Raw genomic sequence first — 27,524 nt, 5'->3', positions numbered from 1 at the left:
TCCCCTATAATTCAAAGTCTGCTCTGCCTTGTGAGCAATATCCCAACACTATGCAATAGTGTTTAATGTGATTTAGCATTTTGGTAAATCTAAAGCTTTCTTTTTCCTACATAAGGCTTAGTTTTAGCTTGGAAAATAAGAGTCAGTTGGTGCTTTAAATCACCTACAATCAGGTAACCGGCTTGGTGGACAAGGGAGAGCAGTGGATGCTTACCAGAGGGAAATTATCAGTGTGTGTGAATACCCGATGAGAGGGTTTAAAGAAGGCAGAGCCAGGCTCTTCTCAGTTGTATTTAATGAAGGAACAAGAAGTAATGGGCACTAATTGAAATACAAGAAATTCCATTTAAACGTAAGGGGTGAAACGATTGCAGTGAAGATGGAACAGGTAGTGCAGAAGGGGCTGTGGCATTTCCCCTCTGGAGATAGTAGAAATGGGAGTAGACGCTGTCCTGAGCAATTTGCTGTGGCTTTAAGCAGGGGGTGGACTGCACTATCTCCAGAACCCCCGGCAGACCTGGGAGCCTGTGATTCTGTGACATGCAAAAGCTGAGTAGTCCTGTGCAGATCTCTCTGTTTCTAATTTTAAAATGTAACTGTTAGTTTTACAAATCACTTAATCCTTGCTTACACAAGTTTTTTTCTTAAAATGTTGCTTGCTGAGGCTTAGCAAGGGGAGAATAAAGTAATGTGATAAATGCTGTCAGATTGTTTAGAGCTCTCCTGTAAGTAGAATTTGTGTAATTATTCATGGAGGGATGCATGTAGATAAAGATCATCACTGGAATCTAGAAAATTGCATGTATTGATCTCACAGTGTTCATCCTGTGGTACATTTTTCTGATGGTCTTTATCAGGTCTGTGGGAGACTAAAGTTATGAGGAATGTTAGTCTGGCATTCAAAGCCCTGAATTTTGTTTCAGTTTACAAGAAATGTTAGGCAATATTAAGTCTGTGTTAGCACTGGTGTCCTGTCAGTGTGGGTTAATTAATTTTATCCCCTTATGCAACCTTTGATAAGTCTTGTTCTCTGTGCTAGCAGGAGTTTTTTTTTTTTTGCGTTGACATATGATATTCTTGGGGTGAGAGAATATTGATTGAAAAATTGTCTTGTGTGTCAAAGAAAACTAGCAAACTTAGTGTTGTATAATAAGGTTTGATCACATTTATCTCCAACAGTTATCAGAATCTTAAATTCAAAATGAAAGGGCACCTAACTGGTAAGACTCTTAGCACAGTTGTTTTACAATATGATTATATAGCAGGAAAATGTGCACTTGAGAGGCCTCTTATACCTCAGTGTGTTTCTGTGACTAGAGAAAGGTGGAGAGAAAAATTGCAGCATCTAAGGCTAGTATCTAGCCATGGTTTTATGCAGTTTTCTTACTGAGGTTTGTTAATGTTTTTGGATTTCGGTACTATATTTTATAGGAAAAGCACATCCTTCAGAAATGGACCAGATTTGTGTAGACTCTAACATGGAAAAGTAAGTTGAAACCATTGAAGAATTCTATTGTGATATAAATATTGATGTTCAGAGACAAACATTTCCTTAATCTCAGTGTGCACTTCAGCATCTCTTGAATGAATGTGTTTTTCCATTGGCAAGAAGAAGAACGGGGAGTTTCTTTGATCATATGTAGGAAAGCTCTGAGGAAATTTCATAGCATAGTCTGGAGGCTAACTGACCATGGGTTTTGGAGGGCAATCTGCTGAATTTTCTAAAGCTTATTTTTGGAAACTAGTGCTGGAATGAATGATCTATTCCAAACAAGCTTGTTTATTTAATTTCACACTTGTAAAAATAATGATGAAATCTATCTACTAACCTTAAAAACCTGGCATATACTGTTCAAGAACTACATATTGGTTCAATTTATGCCCTAATACCCGTTTCCTTTTCTTCTCCTCCAGTGATAATACAGAGCACATCAGAAGGAAGCGACTGTCCTCTGTGAGTAACTTAAGGCATTTCTTGAAAGAAAATGGTGTAACTAAAGGAAGGAAAGAAAGGGAAGCTGTAAAGGGGAACTAGTTTTCTCATCACAGTTGAAGAAGAGCATTCCAAAAGCAAAGAAAGAGCCTATTAGATTGATATGATTGGCTAGGGCACTGGTGGCTCTTACAAACTCTAGCCAAGTAACCAGTTCTCGAACTTGGAGCTGATCTTCTCAACTGTAATATTTTCTTTTAGATTTTAAAGGCTCCACGAAATCCTCTTGATGATCTGGGAAGTGAGAATGAATTGACACAGGTAGGTCTGTTAAGTCCTTTCTTGCCAATGCTCATAACATCTTCAATTTGCTCCTCAACTTGTCACTGATTAAACTATGTCACTAGAATAATACAGGTGTAAAAACTCTTGTAATAACTGCTTAGGAGGATAATTTTTGGAGTACTAAATATTACAAGAAATCCATGAAGTTTTTCTTATACTTCTGTTTTACATCAGAGTGTTTCTTCTATCCAGAAAAGAGGAATAAACAGAGTTTAGTAGGAATAACTTGCTCCTGCTGTAGTCCGTTTGACTTGAACTTTCCAACAGTGTACAGATAGGTATAGTCAGTAAGATAATTTTACATCTGAAGAAAAAATAGCCTGCCAATTTGTTTAAAGTGAAAGCTAAAAAATAAACGTTTTCTTCCAGGAATATATACAGAATATATTTCATGTTTATGATGTCTATTTTTTCTTAGAAATTGTAACTACAGCCCTGTTCAGTTTGGATTGTTTTTAAATGTCATTTCTACCTAGGGCGTGATCCGTGGACTCATGCTCTAGTTGCATCATATATTTATATGATTTATCTGTTGCTGATTACAGAACTTGAAAACTCAGCATATAAGGCTTTCAGTGAAAAAAACCTTCAAAAAATTTAAGTATTTTATGGGCTTTGTTAGTCACGTGCCTATAATGGGTAGTACCTGGTATGTGAATACTTTGTGTTTTCTTAAACAACACAGGTTCCACTGTCCCAGAACTATTTAGTTAGGGAAGCTTATTGCAGACAACTGCACAGTAGTGGTATGATGAATTAGCTTTCCAGTGTATGTAATACTGCACTGTTACGTACCTTGTAACATTGCATGAGTATGATCATGTAGTCAGTGACACCATTTAAACATTTCTATAGGAAGATGGTGACTGATTCTTTCATGAATCCTTCCTTTTCTCCCATAAAGATGAAACTTCATTACTGTTTTTTTCTTCAGTTCATGTAACAGAAAACTAAAGAAAAGCAGTTCTGCAACCTTCTCACTAAGCAACTACATGTATTTTCCCTAGTATACCAGTCAATATGCCAGACAAAAATCCTTGTGACTGGTATTCTGCTTCTTGTGTTTGAAACCAGGCAAATCTTGCAGTGATATTTAGATGCTACTTCTTGTGAGATGGGTCTCTTCATAGTTCTCCAAGTTCTCCTGACATAAAGTAGTTTAAGGGTGTTGATAATATCTGTTGTACTTGTTGGGGTCATAGAATATTGGGTTTTGGGCAATGATTTTTTTTTGTTTGTTTTTGTGTTTCATGAAGAGCTATGCTTATAGTGGCTTATGGAATAAGACGAGTCCTCTGTTATCAAACTGTTTTGTTCTTTATTGTCAGGATATCACTATAGAAAAACGTAGGAAAAACTCTCGACGTGTCAGCTTTGCGAACACCATAAAGTAAGTTTGATCTGAGGGATGCAGATCTACGTCCTTTATTTAAGCATAAAAAGCAGGCTATAGGTAGTAAACTGGTATCCCTTAAAATTGCCTTCACTGAATATTCACAAATGTATACAAACAGCAAACTGGTAACTGTTGCTATATTGAGTTGATTTTGAGCCCTGAGCCACTATTCGTTTTCTCTTCCTAGATGGAAAAAAAACCAGTTTAATGAATCTAATATAATCAGGAATTTTTTATTTCCATCGGAAGTGTGATAATGGCATCTTCTCACTGGAAAATATGCTTGGGTTCAGTACATTTCTGGCTTTTAACATCTCATTTTAGAACATACTATGTGGAAAAGATTGAAATTAGGGCTGGGTTTTTTTTTTATTAGGGGGTGCTTTTCTTTTAATATATTTGAAACAGATGGGCTTATGTTTTAAAAAATTGGTGATGTTTTTGTTCTTAGCTGCAGAGTCTTCCAGCGAGATCTTAAGAATAATGGGGCAGAGGGAGAAAATACAGGTAGGACTCCTTTTTCTTCTCCTAACTGGATTCAAAGAGTATTGGCAACAAAATTTTAGCTTGAATTTAAGAAGTCAGGACTGTCAGTCACAGGTAAGGAACAATATGGTCAGTTGTCTATCATGGACTGGCTGAAAACCCATTAGTTACTGGTACAGTGGACCTTGTAGCTCAGAAAAAGTATTTTTTTTAGGCAAAATGCACCTAGAACAAAATCTGCCTTGGGGTTTTAGATCAAAACAAGGCTGAGCAGAATGTCATTCACTCAGCCAAACATTACCTAGGGAGAATCTGAAAAGCTAATGCATTTTTCAAGTACTTCTCTAGGTTTTTGCCACGATAAGGCAGCACATCAAGAGTGAGAACTTGAGAACATTCTTTTCTGTGTAGTTTACTCTTGTCTCCAAATGTTTTGATCATGCTTCTCACATTGTAATGTTGTAATTTTCTTATTACTTTTAGAGTGTGCAGCAGATACAAGGAATCATGTCTTTACTCAGTAAGTTTGAAAAAAAAATATTCCCATGACTATAGCACTCTGTACTGCAAATACATTTCTTCCCATGATATGCAACCATCAAATTGCTCCTCAGAGAAATGCAGCATATGTATTTATTTAGGTATAAAATTACTCAGTGCTTCTGGTGAAAGAAGGGATACAGGGGAAAAAAAAAAATGATATAGCTGTGTTGGTAACTCACAAAAAGATGGTGGTTTCTGAAAAATTGCACCATTATGTCTTGAAACCGCTTCCTTCCAAAGATGATTGCTTGGGAATGCTTTCCAGGAAAGACCTACCAATTCCCGTATCTGATGGATGTAGTCTTTGATATTTATTACTGTAACTTTTTCCCTCGGAGGTGGATAAAGTGTTAGTCTAGCCTTAAAGTTGCCATCTAGATAAAACACAGTGATGGGATTTTTAAAGTTAAAACCACCTGGTAAGTAAAACAAGAGATTTAGACACTTCCTGTGTGTGAAGGGGAATTTTTTACATTTAAAATATATAGCAAGAAAACAGCTTATGTACAGCTGTAGTTATCTCATGCTCTTAAAGGTATCAACCCAGTACAGTAACATCTATGTGTGTATGTGCATGTATATAGATATATATACACACGCACATACACACAAGAAATCAGCACTCTAGCTAAAGTTTGTTGGTTTTGAAAGAGCAATCAAGAAACAAGTGGAGAGCAGAAGGCATTAGAAGTCAGACAGAAAACCACACAAGTTGGACATTGTATCTGGCTTTTGTTTTACAGAGAAATAAATTATTTCAGGCTTTATGAGCACAGCTTCAGTTTCCCAAAGATAAAGGAATACCTGGAAGTGGAAGATCTGAGTTAAAAATAAAGAATTAATCTTTTCTTTTTTTTACTTGTCACTGAGGAATTAAAATGCCACCTGTATGTTGAACGATGGCTTGTGGCATGCTAAGGGGAGAGAATCTCATGGGAAAATAAGTTTGCAACTCAAATGAGAATACATTGAAGAAGATGTATAAGCAGCAGCTGGTATCTGCTGCCCAGTCCTGTATGAGCAGTGCAGCAGAATTCTCTGCCCTTTCAGTATATTGCTGAAGCCTTCTGTTTTGAAATCTTTTAACAAACTGTTTACCTAACCTACCTTTTATAGAAATGAAGAGCCTGAAGCTGTTCCATGTGAAATCACTGGTGAGTTTGGAAATAGATTCAATAACAGAATTACCATCTTTATTTAAAACTATTGAGTCTATTTGGGTAATTTTAACATGCTTAGAACAATCTGCTCGAGATCACTATTGCATGAACAGGGTTTACCCCTTGAAGCTGTTTACAGGCACTTTATTGTAGAATTATGGGTGGCCCTTCTACATATTGGAGTACTGAAAATATTTTTAGGATATATTTGATTTTAATTGTACTGGCTTAGTGATATTTGTAAAAACAATTACATAGATCTTCACCTTGGTGAGTAAAATAATAAGAAAATAGCGCAACAAATGGAGTATTTCCTTTTCTTTCAACAGGGATGAACAGTTTGCTTCACGCCCCCATCCAGGCATCGGTGCAGCAGACTGAGGTATATGAAGGCTTTTATTTCTTCGGTGCTGAAAGTAGCAGTGTCCAAAATATATTCAAATAATTTGTGTAGTAAAGATGAAAAATGTAATTCAACTTCCTAAAAAATAAATCTTTGTATTCACATAAAATTCTTCTGAAAGCTAATCTTCTATATTTTGAAGTATTTTCCTAGTTTGATAGGCATTATGCGGTAGCACTGATAACTCTTGCTTCTAGAATTGCTTGCTAACTTTCCTGTACGTGAGCTAGTTCCTCCATTCTTTTCAATTCTTGTCTAAGAATTTGCAAAGGAGCTTATGTTTCAGGTAGGTCTGGTTATGTATTTTTTCTCATGTATTGTTCTCTGTTTGTGTATTTTTACTTCCATGGGTGGAATGGATGTGCACAAATGTACTCTCTGTTCCTGCTGTGAAAAAGCCTTAAAAAAATTGCAATAATTAGCATGAAAAGGTAACTTAATTTCTTCAGCTGAATCAAGTGATAAAACACAAAATTCTTAGCTAAGGACTTCACAGGCACAATTGCACAGAGATCCTGAACTGTGTTACACTTCAGTGATGATGTTACAAGACTGTTGTTAAACAAAGCAATTGCTGAAACAGTGTCCCTTGCTGCAATGGCTTCTGACTTTTATGTTGAGTTTGAAGACACAGCTTAAAAACACACGTTAGCTCTTGTTAACAAATGTTAAAACAAAATCAGTTAAAATCTAGTGTGGAAGAGAGGACATGCACCGTGGGGCTAAGAAGGTCAAATTGAAACTGTCTCTCTCCTTGGTTTGGATAAATGTGTATGGTTATTCTTCTTATAGTATATTTTATTTCTTATATTTATAAAATAGGATATATAATATGAAGTAAACATGAAACTGTTCTAAATATATTCATAATATTTGATAAATACAGTATTCTATCTTGTTACTGGCCCATTTTTCCCCCCAGCTTTAAAACTGTAAATTCTCTCTATTAAAATAGAGATTAAAATCTCCCTAGTCAGTGATGAAAAAGTCTTCTAAAGCATCCAGCTTGGTGCTGCTGATTTGGGGCACAAGCATGATAAGCTGGGCAAGGTTTTTACCTACAGTTAGGAAGGGGAAAAAAAAATAGGTGAAAACTGCACTGTAGAGGTATAGAAAGTACTGATCCATAAGATTCAGTAATCATGCCATACTTACTAAGATCTGGCTAGATATGAAGCCTTTGCCCAACAGTAAACTTGAGATGCGTTCTTTCAAAAAAATCCATTTAAATACAATGTGCTCTAATGATTGTAGTCATTCTTTCCTTGAATGTGTTACTGCTTTTCACATTGATATTGAAATCACATCATATTGAAATAATTTTTTTTTCCAGAAGATGATGTAAAGATAGAGCTATAACCTTAGGACTGCGTTACTTGAGTTTTGCTTTAAATAGAATAAACGATTCTATCATTTGTCTTAAATGTCAGTAACTGTAATTTCTTCCCTCCTTGTGTGTGTTTTTTTTTTTTTTAGTGGCATGATGCAGACAATGCCATTCAAAGGACAAATAAGCATGACACCACCCTCATCTTCTCAGATGAAAATGAAATGGATATGACAGCTAGTCACACTGCAGTGATTACACGTAATCTGAAAAACAATCAAGCTGAGAAAACTGAGAAAATAGATATTGTGTCATTTCTGGCTGGGTTAAACTCTAACAATGGAAAGGCAGAAATGAGCAAAGAATTTCGTTTTTTCTCAGAGCCTACATACCATTCGTGCCCATCTTTTGAAGACAAGAACGATGCTAATACGGAAAAAAAAATAGATTTCAATAAATTTTTGATGGGCTTGAAGTTAAATGAAAAGACACTCAATCCTATTGAAAAAGAGAATGGTTTTTTTGACCCTTCACAGGTCTCAGATGACGTGGCACGATCTTCCGTGAAATTTGTATATTCCCATGAGCCACTGGACACCTGCAATGTAACAAAAGTCTTTAGAGGGCAAGATGATGGAATGGAAGTGACAAAATGCCAGGAAGCTGACATTAAAGCTATGTTTTCTGGTGTTTGTGAAGCTCCACCAAGGCAGTTACAGTGTGCAGATGTTACTGAGATGTTTGCAGATGATGGGATGGATATGACAACTATTCATACTGCAAAAATGTCTTTTCCCTTCCCCAGCCTAACCTTCAAAAAGGATTTCCCTTCCACAGAGTTAGATAATTCTATATTAAAGAGAGCATCTAATCAGCATTTAATTGTTCAGCAGGATTCTCAACTTTGTACAGACAGAAAAATAGTAAATGTTGAAGACAGACGAGATCCTACAGCACTGCAAACTGTTAAACAAGAGGCCAGAACAATGTCTGCCATCCCAGGATCCATTTCTTCAGAGACTGTCTTCAGAAGTGGTAAAACTGTTGATTTTTCTAAATGTGATGACATGGAAATTACTGGGAATTATAAGGATGTAATCTGTATTGACAGTACCAAAGAAGTGAACAGTTCACACCATAAAACTTTTGAAATGCCAGTTAATACAAACTCTTTGCTAGCAGAAAACAGACATCCAGCACATGGTGATGGGGACGTTACAAAGAGTCTAACATCTTTGGATAATCGAAGTTCTGTGTCGTATAAAAATAGTGCACTTGAAATATCTTTGGGCTCAGATGAACGAATTGAAAAAGTGACCCAGGATCATGGGACTGCTTCGGTGAATGCTGGTTTTGAGTCACACACAAACTCAGTGTCTGCTGGTGTTTCTAAGAGTAGACTTCAGCACAGTCTGGCAAACTCTCAACCTGTTTCTCTGCCAGGTGAGAAGACTGTAATATTCTCGGGAGAAGACATGGACTTGACTAAAACCTGTGTTGTCAAGGTTGATGGGAAGAATGATGAGAATGAATCTCCTGCTGGAGTGCTCATCTCTGTCACCTGCAAGCCTCACTTTCTTGATAACAGATCTACATCTACCAATTTAAATCAACAGGAAGAAATGGAAATAACTAAATGCCATGCTGTTGTCATTGATGATCAAAGCAACAGGATAACTGCAGAAGCAAAACAAATGCCTTGTAAAATAATTCCAGGGAAGAACCAGAACAAAAATGTCAATGGAAGTGCAAATTCTTTAGATATGGACAAGGAAAATATTGAGGTGATAATTATCAATGGGAATATTAAAAGAAGCCAGGCTATAGAAATGAATACTAAAGATCTTGAGATGATAATGGTTGATAAAAACCTTGGGAAAACAAACTTTCAGGCGAGTGGTCCAAGTTCCTGTTCAAAGAGCATGTGTTCATTACCAGAGCAAAATAGAGAGGTCCCTGAGAATATTGTCAGCAACACTGGTGCATTCAGGTCTTTGCAAAGTCAAAAAGTTGTTATATCTCAACCTTTGGAAAAAAAGCTTCCAAATGCTTCCATTTCCTGCATGAATGACAAGATGAGCATGTTTTCAGATGATCAAAACATGGATATAACCAAAACTCATACCGCTGCCTTTGACATTGCCTTTATTAATACAGCACAAAAATATGAGAATAATCATAGTCAAAATAATGTAATATCCAAGCAGCTGCAAAATCAGACCTTCCAGTTTCCTGGTAGTCAGACTGCAGCAATAGAATGCAGGGATTTGAAAATGAATGCAGATAAGCAAACTGTTACTCCTTTGGCTCCAAATGGTTTGTTTATTGCCAGTAATGAGTCCGCTCCCTCTGGAATGAAAGGAAATGAACAACCTGGAACAGTATTAGGAATAAATGCAGATTGCCAAAACTCAGACAGGCAAGAGAAACCCCATACTATGAAGGTGGTAAACAAAGTATTGCCAACTCGAGTAGATTCGGAGAGACATTTTTCAATTGCTAGAACAGTTTCTTCAGGAGATTTAAAAAATCCTCACTCAGTTGATGGCCAGCACTTGAGGACTGCTGAAGAGCCCTTACTAGCTGATATGTCTGAACCACATAAGGGAAGTTCCCAGTTGCCTTTGTTTTCAGAAAAGTCAGTTGTGTTTCCCTCTGGTGAAAACATGGACTTGACTGGAAACTGCGCGGTAATGGTTCCCGACGGCAGCATCAGTGCTGTTTTATCAGAAAGAAAAACAGAACCTGGGTACCTTGGTCAAGACAAAAATAAAATAATGTCCTTAAAAGAGGGGGTCATGATGACAATAAATAGCCAGGAGGCATCTGCGTGTGATGTCAGACACCAAGAAGCACACAAGAAAATATTAGCTGTGAGTGGGTTAAAACATTTGCCTTTTGCAGATGAGAAAACGGTAATATTTTCAGAAGATGCAGATATGGACATCACCAGAAGTCATACAGTTCCAGCAATGAACAAAATAATTTCACAGCTTAAAAGTTCAAATGATGACACAACCTTTATTTCTGGAGATAAAACTCAGGTTTTTGCCTGCAACAATGACATGGAAATAAGTAGACTCAATACTGTTGCAAGTGATAAATCTGTGGAAAAGGCTGCCTCTCAAGGCATGCTTAAGACAGCTAAAAGGACTGGAAGGAAAAGCTTGAAGGGAACAGGGGAAAAGACCATTTTATTTTCATTGAGCGATGAGAATAATGACATGGAGATCACAGAGAGCCATACAGCTGCAATAGGCCATGAAATTGTCTTGCAAAATGAGCAAGGGCTTCATTCTCTCTCTTCAGCTGATCCTGTTAAGACTGTTATGTTCGCAGATAGCCAGGCTGACATGGACATTACCAACTCTTGCTCTGCTGATAAAATTACTGTGAAAGTTGTATGTGATGATAAACTGAACTTAGATGAGGAGGTTGGACAGCAAGCACTTGCAAATAGTGAAGCTACTAGGCTTGCTGTGGATGATATGGAAATCACTAAACCCCATGATGTAGCTTTGGAAGAAAATTTTCTGCAAGGTAGGCAACCCAATCAGCCTGTTCCTTCAACTTCCACAATTATGTTCATGAGTTACCAGGCTGACATGGAAATGACTGAGTCTCACTCTGGTGATGAAAGTAGATTAAAGTTAGCTAAACAAGTTGGACAGGAGGCTCTTTCAGACAAAAAACCAGTCATTTTTACTTTGTCTGACGAAATGGAGATCACTAAAACTCATACGGCTGTATTAAGTGGTAAAATCGATGTACAGGACAGAGAGGCCGTTCCAGCCATTTCTGCAGTTCATGCTGATAAAACCATTGTGTTTACCCACAACCAAGATGATATGGAAATAACTGCATCCCATACTATTGCTGTTAATAACAATATTAATGGATTTGAGAACCAAGAATTGTCACTCAAAAGCACTCAACAACCGGACTTGCAGAGTGCATTGTCATCTGGCAGAGATGAAATAGATTCCTCAGAAACAAAAGACCTGAATGGTAAATATCTTGCAAAATCTAAGGATAAGCCCAGCATTCCCTCTAATGTTTCATCAGCCTCAGCATTTCCTAATGAGAAAGGAGCTATGCAAGTCCCCGGTGGCACAGCACCAGGTTCCGTTTATTCTGTCTGTCTTCCAGAAGAGACTATGGATGTGCAGGTACCACAGAATCTTGTCCTTTCCACAGGTAATTCTGTCCCTGTAAGCACTGAGCAGGATCTCATACTGCCAGAAAACCTGAAAGCAAAGAGAGCTACTTTCAAGCTTCCAGGTAACGGTCCTGTAGATTGCAGTGAAGAAAGTAGTGTTTTGGTATCCCATGTTTCACTTCCCATCCAGCAATCGGGTTCTTTCAAGGGTTCTCCAGATGAGTGTAGTACTCGGGGAGACCAAGTATTGAAAGTTGTTTCATCTAGACATGAAGATTTAGCTACAGATTTAGGCTTGGCTGAAGCAAGCCTTGTTACAGTTTCTAACAAGAAATCAAAGGAAAATGAGGGGCTGTCAGCTGAAGGGGAGACACCTCCAAAAGACTTTCATGTAAACTCTGAACAAACTAAGCAACTTCTGGTCAGTGGCAGTCCAAGAGATCAAACGGATCCAACTCTTGCACCTGAATTATCAGGTATTTTAAATGTTTGTTCAAAACTCAAAAATATTAGAAAGAAATCTGCAGTTCTCTCTGTTTCTGAAGCTGCTTTTTCTGACCAGTTGCCCAAATCATCAGCTCAGCCAGAGGATACCTTGAGGTCAGATAAAAATACTGTAAATGAACCAGATAATGTATTTTATACCAAAGGGCAGGAGAACACATGTCTTGAATCTGGAGCTGCTCCCATAGATGCACATTCAGGCATGGCACTTAAGGATAAATACCAAGGAATAAATGTCCCTCTAGGTATCTTCCAGCCAAAATTACCAAACAGAAGAAATCCTTCTGTTTCTAGTGTACAAGACACAAGTGCAAAATCTTCAGGCAGAGGAGAAGCATCAGTTTCAGAAGTAAATGTAAATGCTCGTGAAACCCCACATAACAAGTCTACTAGGCAGAACTTCAGCCCTTCTCAGTTTATAGCAGAAGAATTTCTTCCTGTCTGCCTAGAAGAAATGGATTCAAATGAATCTGTAAGCTCTGAACTCATGGAAAATGCATGCAATGAGATAAACAAAAACCAAATCTCCCACAATGAAAAGAATCCATCTGAGGAGACAAAACCTTGCAACACAAAAAGAGCTTTGGAACAAGATGAGGAAGATCTTCAAAGTCTGAAGAAGACCAAGAGTGATGAAAACCTGGATGGTGAGGTCTCTCGAGGCTTGCAGGTGAGCCTAATCCCCTGTTAAAAGGATACAGTGAACGTTAACAGGACTTCTATTTAAATCTTGGGGTGTAAGCAGATCTGTTGGTAAGTTTTCTTGCTTCTCTTAACCACCAGTTTGCTGTCATTTTGCTGTATTGTTCCCTGTATTTTTCATGATTTTGCCAAAACAGAAAAATCAGGTTGAAGCATGGAACCTCCCTGAACCATGCAAACCAGACAGAATAAAGGATATGCTACTTTTAAATCATCCTCTCCATAGTATCGTAATACTTTCTTGACTAAACACTTCGTCCTCTGAACTAAACTGTTCGCTAGCTGCTGCTTGGGAACAATGATAGAGTAAGGCCTAAAGCAATTATTTAAAATGCAAACATGGATGTTTAGTTTAAACTAGTTTTTTTATAGACAGCAAAAATTGCAGTTGAATCAAGAAAATTTGTGCAAATATGCAACATTAATCTGACCTTAAAAATAAGTTTGTAATCATCAGCAGAAACTTTCCAGTTCCAAAAGCTGGAGGAGTGTGCTATGGAGGCTACTGCTTTGACTGAGAAATGAACGGATGTTTTTGCAGCTTCCTTTATGTCATCATAGGAAATGGCTTAACTAGCCATATGCTGGTTTCTCATGCTGATTAGATGTAAAATGTGCTGATATTAAAAATGAAACAATTCTGAATGTCAAGAAATAGCTGCAATAAACTACTGAGCAACTTGTATTGTTTCATATAGCTCTTTTAATATATTTTTTTTTAACTTTAATTAGGTTACTTTTGGTGCTGTGTCTCAAAGCCAAGGAGAAGCTCATAAAGGTGAAGAACCTCCAAATCTGTTGGCTAAAAGCCACGACTGTACTCATGCCAGCACTAGCAGCTCTCTGGATTCTGTTAAGGCTGACAGAGAATTAACAAGTAAGACTTCCTTTGCCATAATAGTCTCAAACCTTGTGGTCTTTATGCATAGTCAAGGAAGAGCCCTACCTGTAGTATATATTTCATTTAGGAAAGGCCTTGAATACCTGTGTCACAGCTTCTCACCCAGCCGCTCAACATGCTTTTATGTTCTGGCTGAGTCAAAGCCATTCAAGGAATACTGAGACTGGAAGGAAAAGGAGCAGAATTTAAGTACAGCTTGGTTTTCAAGGGCAGGTTGGGCTGGTGAGACAGGTGGGTTACCTTGGCACAGAGCAAAGCTCCAACTCAAACTCTACTCCAGCTCTGCTGGCCCAAAGATGATTTTAAGCTGGTTCCATGCAGAATGAGCCTGCATGTTGCAGCCCTGCATTCTTGGAAAAAGAGTCCTCTGAGTGCACTGCAGGGGCAGGCTCAAGCAAATCCAGCCCCCAGGTTTAGTTAGCTCCTGCTAATTAGCTGATACCTAACAATAAGGCAGAAATCAGCCAATCATCTGGTAAGTGATATCTTGCCTCTGTTTACAAAACCGATATGTTTTGGCCTCCTGCAGCCATGAAAGCATATGCCTTATCTGGTAGACTGGGTTCTTTCCTTTGAGTGAGAAACTAGCCCTTGTTGGCTCAGAACCTGTGTTTACCTTGAAAGCTGCTGGCGACCCAAATGCTCTTTGGTCTCTGTCTACATAGGACGCCCTCTGTGAACTGGTTGGAGTCTCTTTCTCAGTTTTATTACATATTTTTATTAGTATGTTACATATGGCTTTCCTCCCATAGAAAAGTGAACCCTGTCATTTCATTGCTGCTCTGACACAGATTTTATTTTACATCAGTCTTAATCTAGTCCTCCTTGTTTGTCCCAAGTAGTTGTTTTCTCAGTTACTTCATTCAGCACTGGAAACACACATAAAGATCAAACTCCACATTAAAATTGCTTTTTTTCTATAACTAATGAGCTTAAGGTCATATTTCTATAAGAATATTATTAATCCTAGCAATATCCTTTTTATATTTTTTTTTTCCTTCTGGCTAGTTCAGCGAAGCAGTCAGATGGAATCTCAGCTTCTCATACATAGCATTTGTGAAGATAACTTACAGGAGGTATGTAAACAGCTTAAAGATGCCAGCTTCTTGCCTATCAGGAAAAATACTTGTATGCATATGTGCAAGTAAGCATTATTGCTTGAAAAATGTACTTATCCATACGCTTTTTTTTCTAACTTTTACAGAAATTTCAAAATGGTCTTATCACAGTTGGGGAGTTTTTTACACTTCTTCAACTCCATATTCCTATTCAGAAGCCCCGGCATAGCCATCTTCCAGCCAACGTGAGTATCTGTCCTTTGATGTACATAATAAAATTAACCTTACATTATATTCCTTTTGGGTTTTTTTTGTTTGGCTGTTTTTTTAATTATTTTTATTTTTATCCACTAATCAGTCTGTATTAAAGGCCTTTAAATGATTTAAGCCCAGAAGTCAGTTCCACCTTGACAAGTGTTAGACACTGCATGCTTCCTCTTTCTTTGCTTGTTCACTTCTGTTAAGTCTGATGCTTTTTTTCCTCAGTACTGCAAAACAGAATAGATTTCAATCTCTGCAAGAAATACCGTATGTATAATCAGGATTATCTGTTCTTGGATAAATATGCTAATTCTTGCATTTTTTAACTTGTTTCAAGGATGATAAGTTTGAAAGTGAGGATCAGAAGTTCAGTCTAACCTTTTCACTTTTATCTTCTTACTATGTCCATCAGCTGAAATCAGAATCCTGAAATGCCACTCTGCATTCCTGCTACTTGTTCTACTCTATTCTTCACCATGCTTCATGGTGACATTACTACTCTTTATTTCTTCCCCTTAAGTCTGTTCTGCCTGAATGCAGTTTCAGTATCCTTATCCTGAAAGGTTTCCATTAAATTCTTGCAGACATGGGAACAACTTTTCTTTTGCATGCAGACAAGTACCATGCATTGGTGGTAACTGGATGCTGAACCAAGCAATCTTTTTTGCAATCATCCTGAAAACAGGGCCTTGTCATTTGTTTTCGGTAAAGGCACCTTATTTTCATATAAACTTTGTTGAGACCAGTGTTTTGGACTTGGTTATTTGTATACATTTGTGTAGACAACTGAATTTCTACCTGGATGCTGGGGCTGGTCTCTCTTACCTGTCTGGATTTTGCAAATAATCTTTGGAAGGAATGGTACTTATGTAACGAAGTAGTGTGAATGAGCTCCTTAGTTTTCTGACATATATTATACTGACGTGGAAAAGTTTCAAGTTTCATAAACAGGAAGTTTGCAAAATTGCAATACTTAACGCTTTTTTAACAAAGTGTATGGGGATTTAGTTCAGATGCTTCTGTTTCTGGCTGCTTACTATGGTTTCTACTGGCAGACTAAACAATGCACTGGGGCAATGGAGAAGCCATCCTGGAAAGTGGAAAATTTTAGCAGTGTCTGCATAATTTTGACATTGGAGTTTCTTCTGTGTCGGTACTTATTCTAGAGTGCTGGAGAACTTTTCAGTAGTCTGTTCAATGTTAAATAAATTCTAATGAGATTTGATCTTCCTTCTTTCAAATGAGTGGCGTGACACCTGTTTTGGTAGGAATTTTTGATATGTCTTTATGATAATAACTGTAAGAGTGAAGCAGGTTTACCATGTATGAAAAGGTGTGGTCAAGATCATATTCTTCCCATGGAAAGTGGTATATTTGTGAAAAATCTTTACTTGTGAAATTAACTCTAGTACTCCAGATTAGTTGAAAACTGGCTCCTGTGTAACCAAGTCTCACTGCTCTAAGATGTCATGTTATCAGAGCAAATGCATCATTAGAATTTTCACATAAGAAATATAGTTATTTTCTGGGAAATAAGGACTGCAACTGTGGACCTTGTTTTGTTAGTTTGCAGAAAGCCAGTGCCTACAGCTGGTTTGCCCTGTCTGTGGGGCACAGGTGCTGGTCTGCTGTTCTGCCTTTCTTCATGGCCTTGTTCCTGACTGAATAAAATTTCTGTGTGTCAACTTAGCAAGCGCAAGTAAAAAATCTGTCCATTTTAAAGTTCTTTAAAACTGTTATGGCAAGAATGAAAATTGATTAAAAAGAACTACAAGTAAATTAATATAATCTGTATTGATTAAATTGCTTTATGACTTTAAAATCTCTTCTGTTTTTCTTTAAAACACTGTACTGTTTTAGTTAGTTTAGTTTACACTTTGAGTATGCAAATTGATTCACACTGACCTGTCTCTAAATATTAATCAGGCTTACAAAAGTCTGATATTATTCATTAATGACTGATCTCTGATAAAAAACAAACACCATCTCCCTTCTCCACCCCTGCAAAAGCCCCCAAAAACTTTCTCTGAAGGGATGCAGTTACTATTGATTATTTACGTGCTCCAGTATATAGGTAGCTTGCTGAAATACCCTCATTGTATTTATTTGATGTGCCTAAGATACATTGAAAGTTGTGAACTTTGATTCTGAATCAAGCATAGCTATCTTGTTTTATTCTACAGCAAACATCACTGGGATAACATTATGTGTGTTTTTCAAGTCTTCATCTAAAAGAAAGTTACCCTTTTCCAATTTTTGTCTTTTTTTTTTTTTTTGAGCTCTAGTGATAACGTGTATGTCCCAAAAGGAAGTCCATGCTCAAACATGAGGAAACATGAGGCATAAAAATGGAATGAGCTATCGAAGGTTATATGACTAACTTGTCTCAGAATGAAATAAGACATGTCCAGGATGAAAACAGTTGTTTAAGCATGTCAGGCTTCCTTCATTAGGGTTCGGATTTCAGTTTTTGTCTGTTCTGCAAAAATAAAGATTCCGGGCCTTTTACTGGTTTCTCGACATGAATTGTTTGGAAGTTACTGTTTCTGAAAAATATATGTGTCTCTTTCTTCACAATTTTTCCCTCTGTTTTTCCCCAGTGTGCAGTCAGTGCACCACCTACTCCAGAAGACCTCATTTATGGCCAGTATATTTATCGCCCCAAGCTGCGTATTTATGAAGAAGACTGCCAGGCCCTTTCTCAGATGATAGATGAGTAAGTGTTTTTTCAGCCACAGATTATATTAGTAATTCTATTTTTTCAGCTCTGGTTGCATGCAAAGTGGCCTGAAGAAAGTGAATACATTACATATGGGAAAAATAAAGAATTACAGTTAACCTACTTTTTGCTGGCAGCCAGGTTATTTACAGGTTTAGACAGTATATAGGGTTTACTCTAAGGGAGGAGTAGTGGTTATGGAGATAATTAAGGTTTGATTTTTCCTGAAGTAATTTATCTTTTACTAATGGAGTGCTTCAAAATGCATCAGAAGCGTTAGACTAAAACTTTTAAAATTGTATCAAAAATGATCAAACGTAGAAAGCAGAATCCCAACAGGTTATGGTCTGTTGTTTGTTCCAATTTTCCAGCATTCATTAGATTGAAATACAGTTGTCATGCTTTATTTTCTTATCTGGAGGACACTTCTGATCTGGTTCGTTATGCCTTTAGTAACTTATGTGCAAAATCAACTCTTATAATATAATTAAAAATCAGTAGTAGGATTTTTTCACAGCCTCATTAGCACCACTTCCTATTCCTTTGGCTCTCTAACTTTCCACCTCCTGTTCAGACCTGCCCTCGACAAAAAGACTGTAGGCAGTGAACTTTGTATTATGTGCTAGAGTGTCACAAACATGGCCTCCATTTAACCAAGGCTTTAGAGAGTCTCTCCAAGATGTAAGACCCAAATAAATGAAAATATTTACATTTTCATTAGAAAAGGGGAGTGAATTGTATAAATACCAATGTGCTGCTTTATGTGTTTGGTGCAGCTGCAACAAGACTTCCAACTTTTTTTTTTTTCTTCCACATTTCAGGTTAAAACTGTATGCAAATGTCCAGGATCAACTCCTGGTGAATGTGAATAAGAGCTTGTGGGAAGTAATGAGAACCTGCTCTGATGAAGAGGTAACACTGAAGGAAGAATTAATGTTGTTTCTTACATAATGAAGTAGTAAGGTTAATTTATGTATTCAAATAAAATAACAACCAGAATGGTCACAGAGAATAACGGTAGGCAGGTAGGTGATAAAAGGCAAAATTTCTGAATAGAAAACTGCTATGAGAACTTGTGATATGTCAGAAGAATGCGGCGATATGTGCCCTTTCAAATATATAAAAGAGAATATGTTGCTGTAAAACAGAAAAGCCATGATAATCAGTATCAAGTTGACAGTGGTATATCAATATTGATATATCAAGTTGATAATTCAGGTTAGTTGAGGGCAGAAAAGAAAAGAGAAACTTTAGATGGACTTAAGCATACAGTGCAATTTTGGAAAGAAAAAAATGAACAGCTCTTACTATAGAGACTGTTGCTTCACTGGTGGAGCTGAATTTTGTGTTAACTTACACGCTTATTTAGTTCAGAAAGACATGATTTTGCAAGACATGTAATGAACAGAAAATGCGTGTCATTATGCAAAAATAAAACTGGATACAGGATTTGGAACGCAACAAAGTGTCATATGCAAAAATAAAAGATGAGGCCAGAGGGTAATTAAAGTAGAATACTAATGATTATGGGCACAAAAAGCATGAAGAAGAGATTTGCATGTCAAAACCAGAAAAATTATTGATGTATCCCAGCCAGAATTGAGAAGGTAGATCAAGAGATTCTGGTTTCTGTTGTTCTAATGCAAAGATTAAATATCTATTCAATGACAGTAAAGAGTCAAAATTTATAAAAGACTGTATTTTTCATAGTTCATAATTAGATTGTTGTAGGATATCGCTGAGGCTAGGTTATTAACTAGGTTCAGGAATAATTACACTTAGGAACAAAGAAATCAACTAGAACACTTAGTTTAGCTCTTAGAATAACAAAATTTGAAAGCTTACTAAGCAAATCTCTACCCACTGCAATTAGAATGATACCACCCAGTGGAAATAGGCAGATGACAAACATTGTAGAAAAAAGCTTTTCATACATTTTTCTGCAGCTTTTGGACTGACAGCTGTCAGAGAAAACATTGACCTGCATGATCTGTAGCTGTGTTCTGTTAAAACAGGTTTTAAGTTTACTTCTTGTGGGGTTCAGCCTGGACTTCGTGAGCATTTCAGTTAGCCTCCTTAACCAGAACAGGGCAAGTGTTCTAAATAAACCTCAAACAACTGGGATGATGGGCTTAATGAAGTTGCTCTGGTTTTTAGTAAAAGCATCTCTTTAGTTATTTGTGCAGCTCACTGTTTGAGTAAAGGTCTTGTTGGATCTTTGCAAATAAAATAATTTACTTCAGTAGGCGGCTGTGCTTGAATTAACAGGGATTGTCCAGTCTTAAATTTGCTTTAATTTGCAAGTGGCATGTAATACTGCTACTAGAGAAATTGGGTGTTGGGAGGAGCGGGGGAGGGAGAATGAGTCTAAAGGGTCAATTGAACAATCTTTTGATGCACGTTCTTCACTTTCTCTTCTGTATTTTCTGTTTGTTGCAGCTGAAGAGCTTTGGAGCAGAATTGAACAAAATGAAAACCTGTTTCACCAAGGAGAATAAAATCTTGGCTCACAACGAGAAAGTGACATTGTACAGGAAATTGCTGCAAAGTGCACAGGTAATTTGTCACAAGGCTGCAGAGGCTTAGCTATTTTGTCTTTGACTGTCAAGTGTGGGAGCCTAATCATTATATATAAGTGAGCATTCTCTTGAAAGTTTCCTTTTTATTAAACGTACTTCCTTTTTATTTATATGCAAATATCTCACACATTGGGACAGTGACTTTCTTGCACTTACACTATAGCAACCTTCTGCCTAGGGGTTTGGGCAATTAAAGTAACAGGTGAAAAATGGGAGTATTAAGAGAAATGCTATCAGAAATTAGCTCTTTATACTGTAGTAATCTCACTATTGGTAACTAACAAGGAAATGCAAAAGTAATGCATTGTGATAGGTATCAGAAATTAAAAAGCTGGTTAAAAGCTCTAGGCATTTATTAATTTCTATGTCTTATCTCGTCCCTTCATAAGAAAAGTCATTAGGAAGATACATTGTTAAGTATCTAGTACTTTCTTATGCATGGCTGCTGCCTTAGTGTTTCTCAGTCTGCTCCTTTGTTCTAATGACAGATTAGATCAGTTTCTTTAATTAGTTTCTTAACAAGCAAAGATCCACATAATGGTCTCGGAAGACAATTCAGATTTTTTTCAAAAGTCATTGACTTGAGTACAATTTTCCTACCTTAGGAACAACATGGAAAGCTACAGTCAAGAATAGAAAAGATGGATGAATTGTTTGAGGAGGCAGAGAACTGTCTTGTTGCTCTGGAAGCAGGTATGTGTTTCCAAACCAGTGACCGATAATACTGATTTCTCTATTTGTTTGCAGAGCTGCTGTTCAAATGGTCAGTTCAAGATTCTGTGTTTGGTGGTTGCTTGGAATTTTACATTTCCTTTGTTACAAGTATTTGCTAGGCCTAAATACCTTCATTTGTGTCTGCAAACTTGTCTTGTGGGTATCACTTACACATCATATGAAGAACTTGGGAGTATATCTGCATTGAAATACAGAATTATAATTGTAGCCTATGAACTTGTAACCAAGCTGGCTAAATCTGCTAGCGATAGCAGTACAGCTAGCTGCCAGCATGCAGTTCAGAATGGCTGCAAAACCTGCCAGCGATGCTGCAATTAGGCAAGACTAAGCTTTGCACTCCAGGACTGTACTGTTTTAGCATCATAGCTGGATGGTTTAACACTTGTTCAGCTGTGTTCGCACAAGCTACAGTCAGTACTTAGTCAGCACTGCTGCATAATGATGCTCTGTGTATTTTCACTTCTTCCAACTGAGTTTTCTTCCATTGACTTTAGAAATAGAAATCAAATTGCACAGTAGCAGCTTTGAAACAGTGCAATAAAAGGAATTTTCCTTGCTATCTGTTACTTTTAGAGGCTTTTGGTAAATACCCTTCCAGGTTTTTGTACATATTTTTTTTTTTCTTAGTTAACTTTGAAATAGTAAGATTTATAGAATCCACAGACAAATAAAATAGAATGTAAGTATTGAATCTGGGAGTTCTGCAGAAACCTGATACTTCTTTCCCACAGATTCTGACTGGGATGAATGGGAAGCGAACTGCAATGATGAAAAGGCAGAAGGAAAAAACCTAGGGAAAGGTAATGGTACTAGCTGAATGGCAGGCTTTGTGGTGTTTTTCAGATTCTGGAGAGGGTAATACTCAACCCCAACCCTACACACTACTGTTTTCTGCATTGGATATACCTAATTGCATAGATGTTAAAGTATGAAAAGGACTGGTTTTCCCCTGGAAAAATGGAGTTTAGAACTTGGTACAGTGTGACTTGAAGAGTGTGCTGACTATCATATTCAGCACTTCAGTTGTTCAATAATTAATAACCTTTGTTGATAGCATATCTGTATCCAGGTAGGAGTAACAGCCATCAAGTTGTGATCCTTCATATTGTTAAAGAACAGTGACTGCACAGCAAGTTAGGGCTTTCTTTGCTGCTCTTTTCTCTCATAGCTTTTTTCCTTTTCTCTTAGAATTGGAAAGCCTCAAAGCCCAAGAAGAGGAACTTCAAAGGTAAGATATCAAAGATGATCTAAAGACTTTAAATAACATGGGCACATCCAGGTTTTAGAGGGTTGGTGATTTTTTTTTTTTTTTTTTTTTAGCCAATGTGCTACATCTCATGTTGTTGGTTTATCTTTGCAGTGAACTGTCAGATCTGGAGACTCAGAATGAGCAAATGCTTGCTCAGATGAACCAGCTAAAGGAAAAAGAAAAAAGCTGCCAGGAACTCCTGGAGAGAGATGAGTAAGGTTTTATTGTGATCACCTAGTTCTGGGGCCTCACATTTGTATATAAATGTTTTTTTGGTTTTGGGTTTCCTTGTTACTTGATTTTGGGAAATCTTTGGGTGCCCATCTCCTCACTGTCTAGTATAAGCAAAAAGCCTTGGTGAACTTCTGTGTGTGATGCGCTGTTTTTCTATTAACAACTTTGCAGTGATGTTCTACATTCAGTCTTTCTATACCCAACTCTCCAATTCCAAAATGAACATTTATGTAAAAAGAATAGTATTGTGCTTGCTTTCTCAACAGATTCTTAACATTCTGTTGGAAAGTGAAAATTTCATTGGTACATTATGTGGTAATAGCTGCAAGTGCACTTAATACTCTGATGCTTGTCCTTCAGATCATTGTTTTGATTGGTTGGTTGAAACTTAGGGTGATGGTGTTTCTTTCCCCCCCCTCATTTTTAGCTCCACTGAGTGGGAGATTACTGAATGGAGCGAACAGCAGGCAGTCTTTAATTTTCTTTATGATTCTATTGAACTCACAGTTGTGTTTGGACCCCCTATAGGTAAGTTGCAAAACTGGTATGTTTCAGCTTTATGAATTTGAAAGGTTAAATAGTTATATAATAGAAACCTAAAGTTTCTGTATTTGTGGCGATCTGCTAAAAGGAAATAGAAAGCACACTACAGCAGCAGCATGTAACCTAAGAAGTGGCTTTCAATGTGCTTTCTATGGAAATTCAGAAAAGTATGTAATGAATGGCTGTTTCTGAAGAGGAAGAGCTATAACTCCAGAACTAAGTATGGAAATAACTACTGTTGGGTTTTTTTTCCTTCTCAGATGGTGATGTTTTCGGTGAAGATCCTTCCAGAAAGATAGTTAGCCTGAACTTTGAATCTTTCTTGGATGGTAAGATTTTATTTTTTTTTTAGTAGCTTGAAAGTAGCTGCTGGGATAATCTGTTCTTGGAAGGACATCTGTAACTTTGTGGTTTATCTGCTAGTGCATTACAATACTGCTTTAAAAGATTTCTGGCAATGTGTTTTTCTTTTGTGTTACAGAGGAAAAAGCTCCACCCTCCTCATGCTTAGTCCAACGACTCATCTTCCAGTTTATTGAAAGTCAGGGATGCTGGCAGGAAAAGTGTCCCACACTGTACCACTTGCCCCAGGTAATGTTCCAGAAAAGCCTGCAAGACTCCAGGAAAACATTAAATCTTTTCTATCACAGAGAACAGGGCTGACACTGAGAACAAAAGCATCCTAATAAATGCTCCATCAATGCAAATCAAAATCTGCTTTGTGAATATTCTGAGGTGCAGGGGGGAAGTACCTGTCCCTGAAGGCAAGAGTCCTAAAAGCTGTGGTTTCTTCCTTGTTTGCTGCATTGATATCCGCTTGTCTTAGTGATTTCTTAAAATCCCTTTTTTTCTGAGAGTAGAATTTAAATAATTGAGCTGAATGCTGTTCTGCTTCCTAGAAAATTACTGGCTTAAATTGCCAAGAAAAACTTGGTGTTCCTGCATGTCTGTGCACCCCTGTTGACAGAGCTGAAGGGAGAAACTTAAGGCTAAGCATGTATAATTGTTGTTAAGCTTGTACAATTTCAATTTCACATCCAAACTCAGATAGCAGTTGAACTACTATTTTTTTTTCTTTGTATTTTCTAGGATAAACAGTTTTCAAGTGTCACATAGTTTACCAGCCTTACTGCCAATGTGATTGCTTTTCTGATTGCCCGCTCAGGTTCTTCATGACATCTCTTTGGTGGTGAGTCGTTGCAAGGTCTTAGGAGAGGAGATTGAATTTCTGGAGAGATGGGGTGGAAAATTTAATCTTCTGAAGACTGATATCAACGATACAAAGTAAGTAACTTCAGATGGAGTTTACACCAGTCCTTCAGAGAGTGTTTCTAGATAGAAACAAAACACTGAAACATTTTCAGTTTGGTTTTCTTCAGATTGAGTTTTTATGCAACTGCTTTTAACAACAACCTAATTTATTTTAATACAATTGCACTATAGTATCTAAATGCATGAAAATTAAGCTGTTCTTGGATTCAGCCATTTCCTTACTATCATATAACCTCTCATTCCTTGCGGCTTTCCTGTTTGACTTGACTCTCTTGCTTAAAACTTTAGGTCAGAGTGTAGCAACGGAAAGGAAACAGAGCCAGGAATTTACCTGTACCTTAGTACTTTGTTGCTTCAGCCAAGCAGAATTAGTTGTTGAAGGAGAGATACACTTAAACTAAAGTCCCTTTTCTTTAGTTTTCATTTTCTCATACTAATTCCTGATTTTGTGACATCTCCCAGTGGAACAAGATAAATACAACTTCACCTTATCCTTCTGTTATTGATGCTTAGCCTTAATTAAGAAGTGGCCAGTTAACCATCTTTGCATGCCTTGATGCTGTTTCCATAGGTTATTCTAATTTTGTAGTACCCTTTTGCAAGAGTGGTGTTCTACTACATGCCAAAATCACCTAAAAGCTCTATTTAGTTAAGGCAACAAAACAGATGCAAGGGCCGCCTGTGCTCAGGAAGGTGCAAATTGTGGGAGATTTACCTGGAAAACACCTGTGTTTGTTCTCATTTATGCTATCCCCAAGCATCTGCTTCCTGGGCACTGTAGCCTTGGTGATGGTCTTACCCATATTTACAATAAAATTCAACTCTGGCCTTCCTGCACATTGTCATAGACAAGAGTACTGTGCTAGAGAGAAACTTGGCCTGATTTACATAGGGTTGGATGCATGAAACATGAATTAGATTTATGAGATTGGAGGTAAACCAGTCCCACTTCAAGCTCCAGAAAACTTTAGCTACCTAGGAATATTTTATGTTAACTAGAAAACATATTTTTTTTTTTTTATACTTTATACTCTCCCATAATTTTTGACAGGTTCTGTGAATTGTGTGTTCATTAACTTTTTCTGTGAGGAAAACTGGGGGTTTGTATTCTAACTCAGTGTTAGAGTGCTGATAGTATCAGAGTGGAAAGTTTCTTTTAAGCTTATTTATGAAGTTAGCCTATGCTGGAACTCTCTAGAAGTTCTTGAGCTCGTTGCATCAATTACAGCAGTTGCTTTCCCTTCTGGAACCTAATTCAAAGGCGGTGGCGATACATTTGGATATTTTGTATTGATCTTTTTGTTTTTATTTATTTTGCATACAGTGTGAAGCTTTTGTTCTCCGCTTCCACAGCTTTTGCAAAGTTTGAGTTGACCCTGTCTCTAGCTGCCGACTACCCATCTGCCTCACTGCCTTTTACTGTCCAAAAACAAATTGGCAATGTTGGGTGAGTTGAACAGAAAGAACCACTCTGTATGACTTAAGTTTCAAAACAAGGATGGGGAATTAAATGCTCCATATCCTCTCAAACACGTGTGATAATTGTATCTTTCCCCAGGGAGGAGGAAATTTCTGCTGTTCTCTCCGGTATACCAACTGGTTACCACTATCTGCGGAGAACGGTCAGCTTGATTCATCAAAATTTGCTCCAGGATCCCAGATGATTCACTAGATCCACATGCAAGACTGAAGAAGTCAGAGAGGATATTCTTTGATTTTAGCCTTGTAAGAATTCAAGCTGTCTCTCACTGGAATGGGAGTGCTGTTAGCTACTTAGCTCTTTAGTATTTGTGTCTAATAACTGGTTGATATCCAGGATGCTTGATGTAGACCGCAAGTTTTATAGAAGCAGAGGTCTCTAAAGAGGAGAAGGAGGAATTTCTTATGTCTTTTATAAATCAGATCTGGTTTTGTCTTCTTTCAGCCACCAGTGGTCTTGACCTCCTTGTATATTCTTTCCTAGCGTAGCACTTTCATTTTATTCTGGGTTGATTTACAGAGATCTTGTATAAAACAATGATGGGTATTTTCTAAATCAACATGACTGGAATTTACTTTCACTGTCATTACTGCACTACTGTGTAGCATTTTAACATACCACATCACGTTTCATTTTTTTTTTTATAGTTTCCTGGAACCCCTCCCAAAATGCAGAAACTATAGTCCGGCTTCTGATTAACTAAACTTGTCATAATTAACCAGGTGGCCAAAGTCAGAAATACTTCTATCATAAAGACTAAAGACTGCTGTGCTTGACCACAGACTTTGCAGTGCAGCACACTCAAAGCCATCAGGTCCCATCTATGTGATCCTCTCAGACTAGAAGTTTGTTCTGATGTTCAGTGTTTTTGTCCAGTACGGTCTATCTCTTGGTTCTGGTACATGGCCAGAGTTAAAGTTTTAGTGAGGAGATGGATCTGTTTAAATCTAGGAGGTATCAAACATCATTGGCTCAGGCCAGGTTGCTTTTGTATATAGTTTTAATATTATGTAGGTTGACCTGTTGGAACTGATCTAACCCTGGTTGAGTTTATCGTGTAGAAGTACCTGCTATTTCTCAGCTGTCCATTCTGTAGGCAGATGCAAATTTTTATATCTGTAAAATATGTTGAATATAAAAATATTTTCATGTGTTTAAGTGTTTATATCTTTTTGTCTTTTTACCAATTTTCCTTCTATTTAGAAGATGGAAGTTCATTAAACGTCTGAATTATTGCTCTTCCTTCTTCAAGTTGTGATTATTGGCTGCTCTATTTAAACTTGTGACTGAAAACTTGCCTATTGCTATTGAAATAACTTTGTTACCTATTTGGGAGGACTTTTTGTAATATGAACTTCTTTGCATTTTGGTCTGTTTTTTCCTCTTGCGTTTCCTAGTGTTAGCTTTCAATGGCCTGGCTTTTACAGGGTAATTTATTATTTTTTTTTAATTAGGAAAATAGTGCCTAAGTTGCAAATGACTTGGGTATTATACCTGGAACGACTAATAAATTTTCTTAGGTCATTATGTCAGCA

General features: G+C 37.3%; 1 protein-coding gene across 2 annotated transcripts in view; it reads left to right on the top strand.

The window, feature by feature from the left end:
* The window catches only part of KNL1 (kinetochore scaffold 1), a 28,760-nt gene extending 1,525 nt beyond the window's left edge, over positions 1-27,235 (top strand). For both annotated transcript variants that reach the window (XM_055722126.1, XM_055722127.1), the window contains exons 2-26: positions 1,432-1,486; positions 1,915-1,954; positions 2,195-2,254; positions 3,607-3,668; positions 4,126-4,181; positions 4,644-4,680; positions 5,820-5,857; positions 6,193-6,245; positions 7,743-12,926; positions 13,691-13,835; positions 14,868-14,935; positions 15,064-15,162; positions 17,779-17,894; positions 18,719-18,809; positions 20,337-20,453; positions 21,082-21,169; positions 21,943-22,011; positions 22,400-22,439; positions 22,572-22,673; positions 23,122-23,222; positions 23,498-23,566; positions 23,719-23,828; positions 24,403-24,521; positions 25,834-25,956; positions 26,068-27,235. In XM_055722126.1, coding sequence (XP_055578101.1) covers positions 1,452-1,486; positions 1,915-1,954; positions 2,195-2,254; positions 3,607-3,668; positions 4,126-4,181; positions 4,644-4,680; positions 5,820-5,857; positions 6,193-6,245; positions 7,743-12,926; positions 13,691-13,835; positions 14,868-14,935; positions 15,064-15,162; positions 17,779-17,894; positions 18,719-18,809; positions 20,337-20,453; positions 21,082-21,169; positions 21,943-22,011; positions 22,400-22,439; positions 22,572-22,673; positions 23,122-23,222; positions 23,498-23,566; positions 23,719-23,828; positions 24,403-24,521; positions 25,834-25,956; positions 26,068-26,173 — 7,128 coding nt within the window. In that variant the 5' untranslated portion in view covers positions 1,432-1,451 and the 3' untranslated portion in view covers positions 26,174-27,235. The remainder of the gene's footprint in view (positions 1-1,431; positions 1,487-1,914; positions 1,955-2,194; positions 2,255-3,606; positions 3,669-4,125; positions 4,182-4,643; positions 4,681-5,819; positions 5,858-6,192; positions 6,246-7,742; positions 12,927-13,690; positions 13,836-14,867; positions 14,936-15,063; positions 15,163-17,778; positions 17,895-18,718; positions 18,810-20,336; positions 20,454-21,081; positions 21,170-21,942; positions 22,012-22,399; positions 22,440-22,571; positions 22,674-23,121; positions 23,223-23,497; positions 23,567-23,718; positions 23,829-24,402; positions 24,522-25,833; positions 25,957-26,067) is intronic.
* Positions 27,236-27,524: the final 289 nt, after the last annotated feature.

The sequence above is a fragment of the Falco cherrug genome, chromosome 10 (assembly GCF_023634085.1).
Source record: "Falco cherrug isolate bFalChe1 chromosome 10, bFalChe1.pri, whole genome shotgun sequence".
In the NCBI taxonomy this organism is placed as follows: domain Eukaryota; kingdom Metazoa; phylum Chordata; class Aves; order Falconiformes; family Falconidae; genus Falco; species Falco cherrug.
Note: the sequence above shows the minus strand (reverse complement) of the source record. Positions and strands in the feature narration are given on the sequence as shown.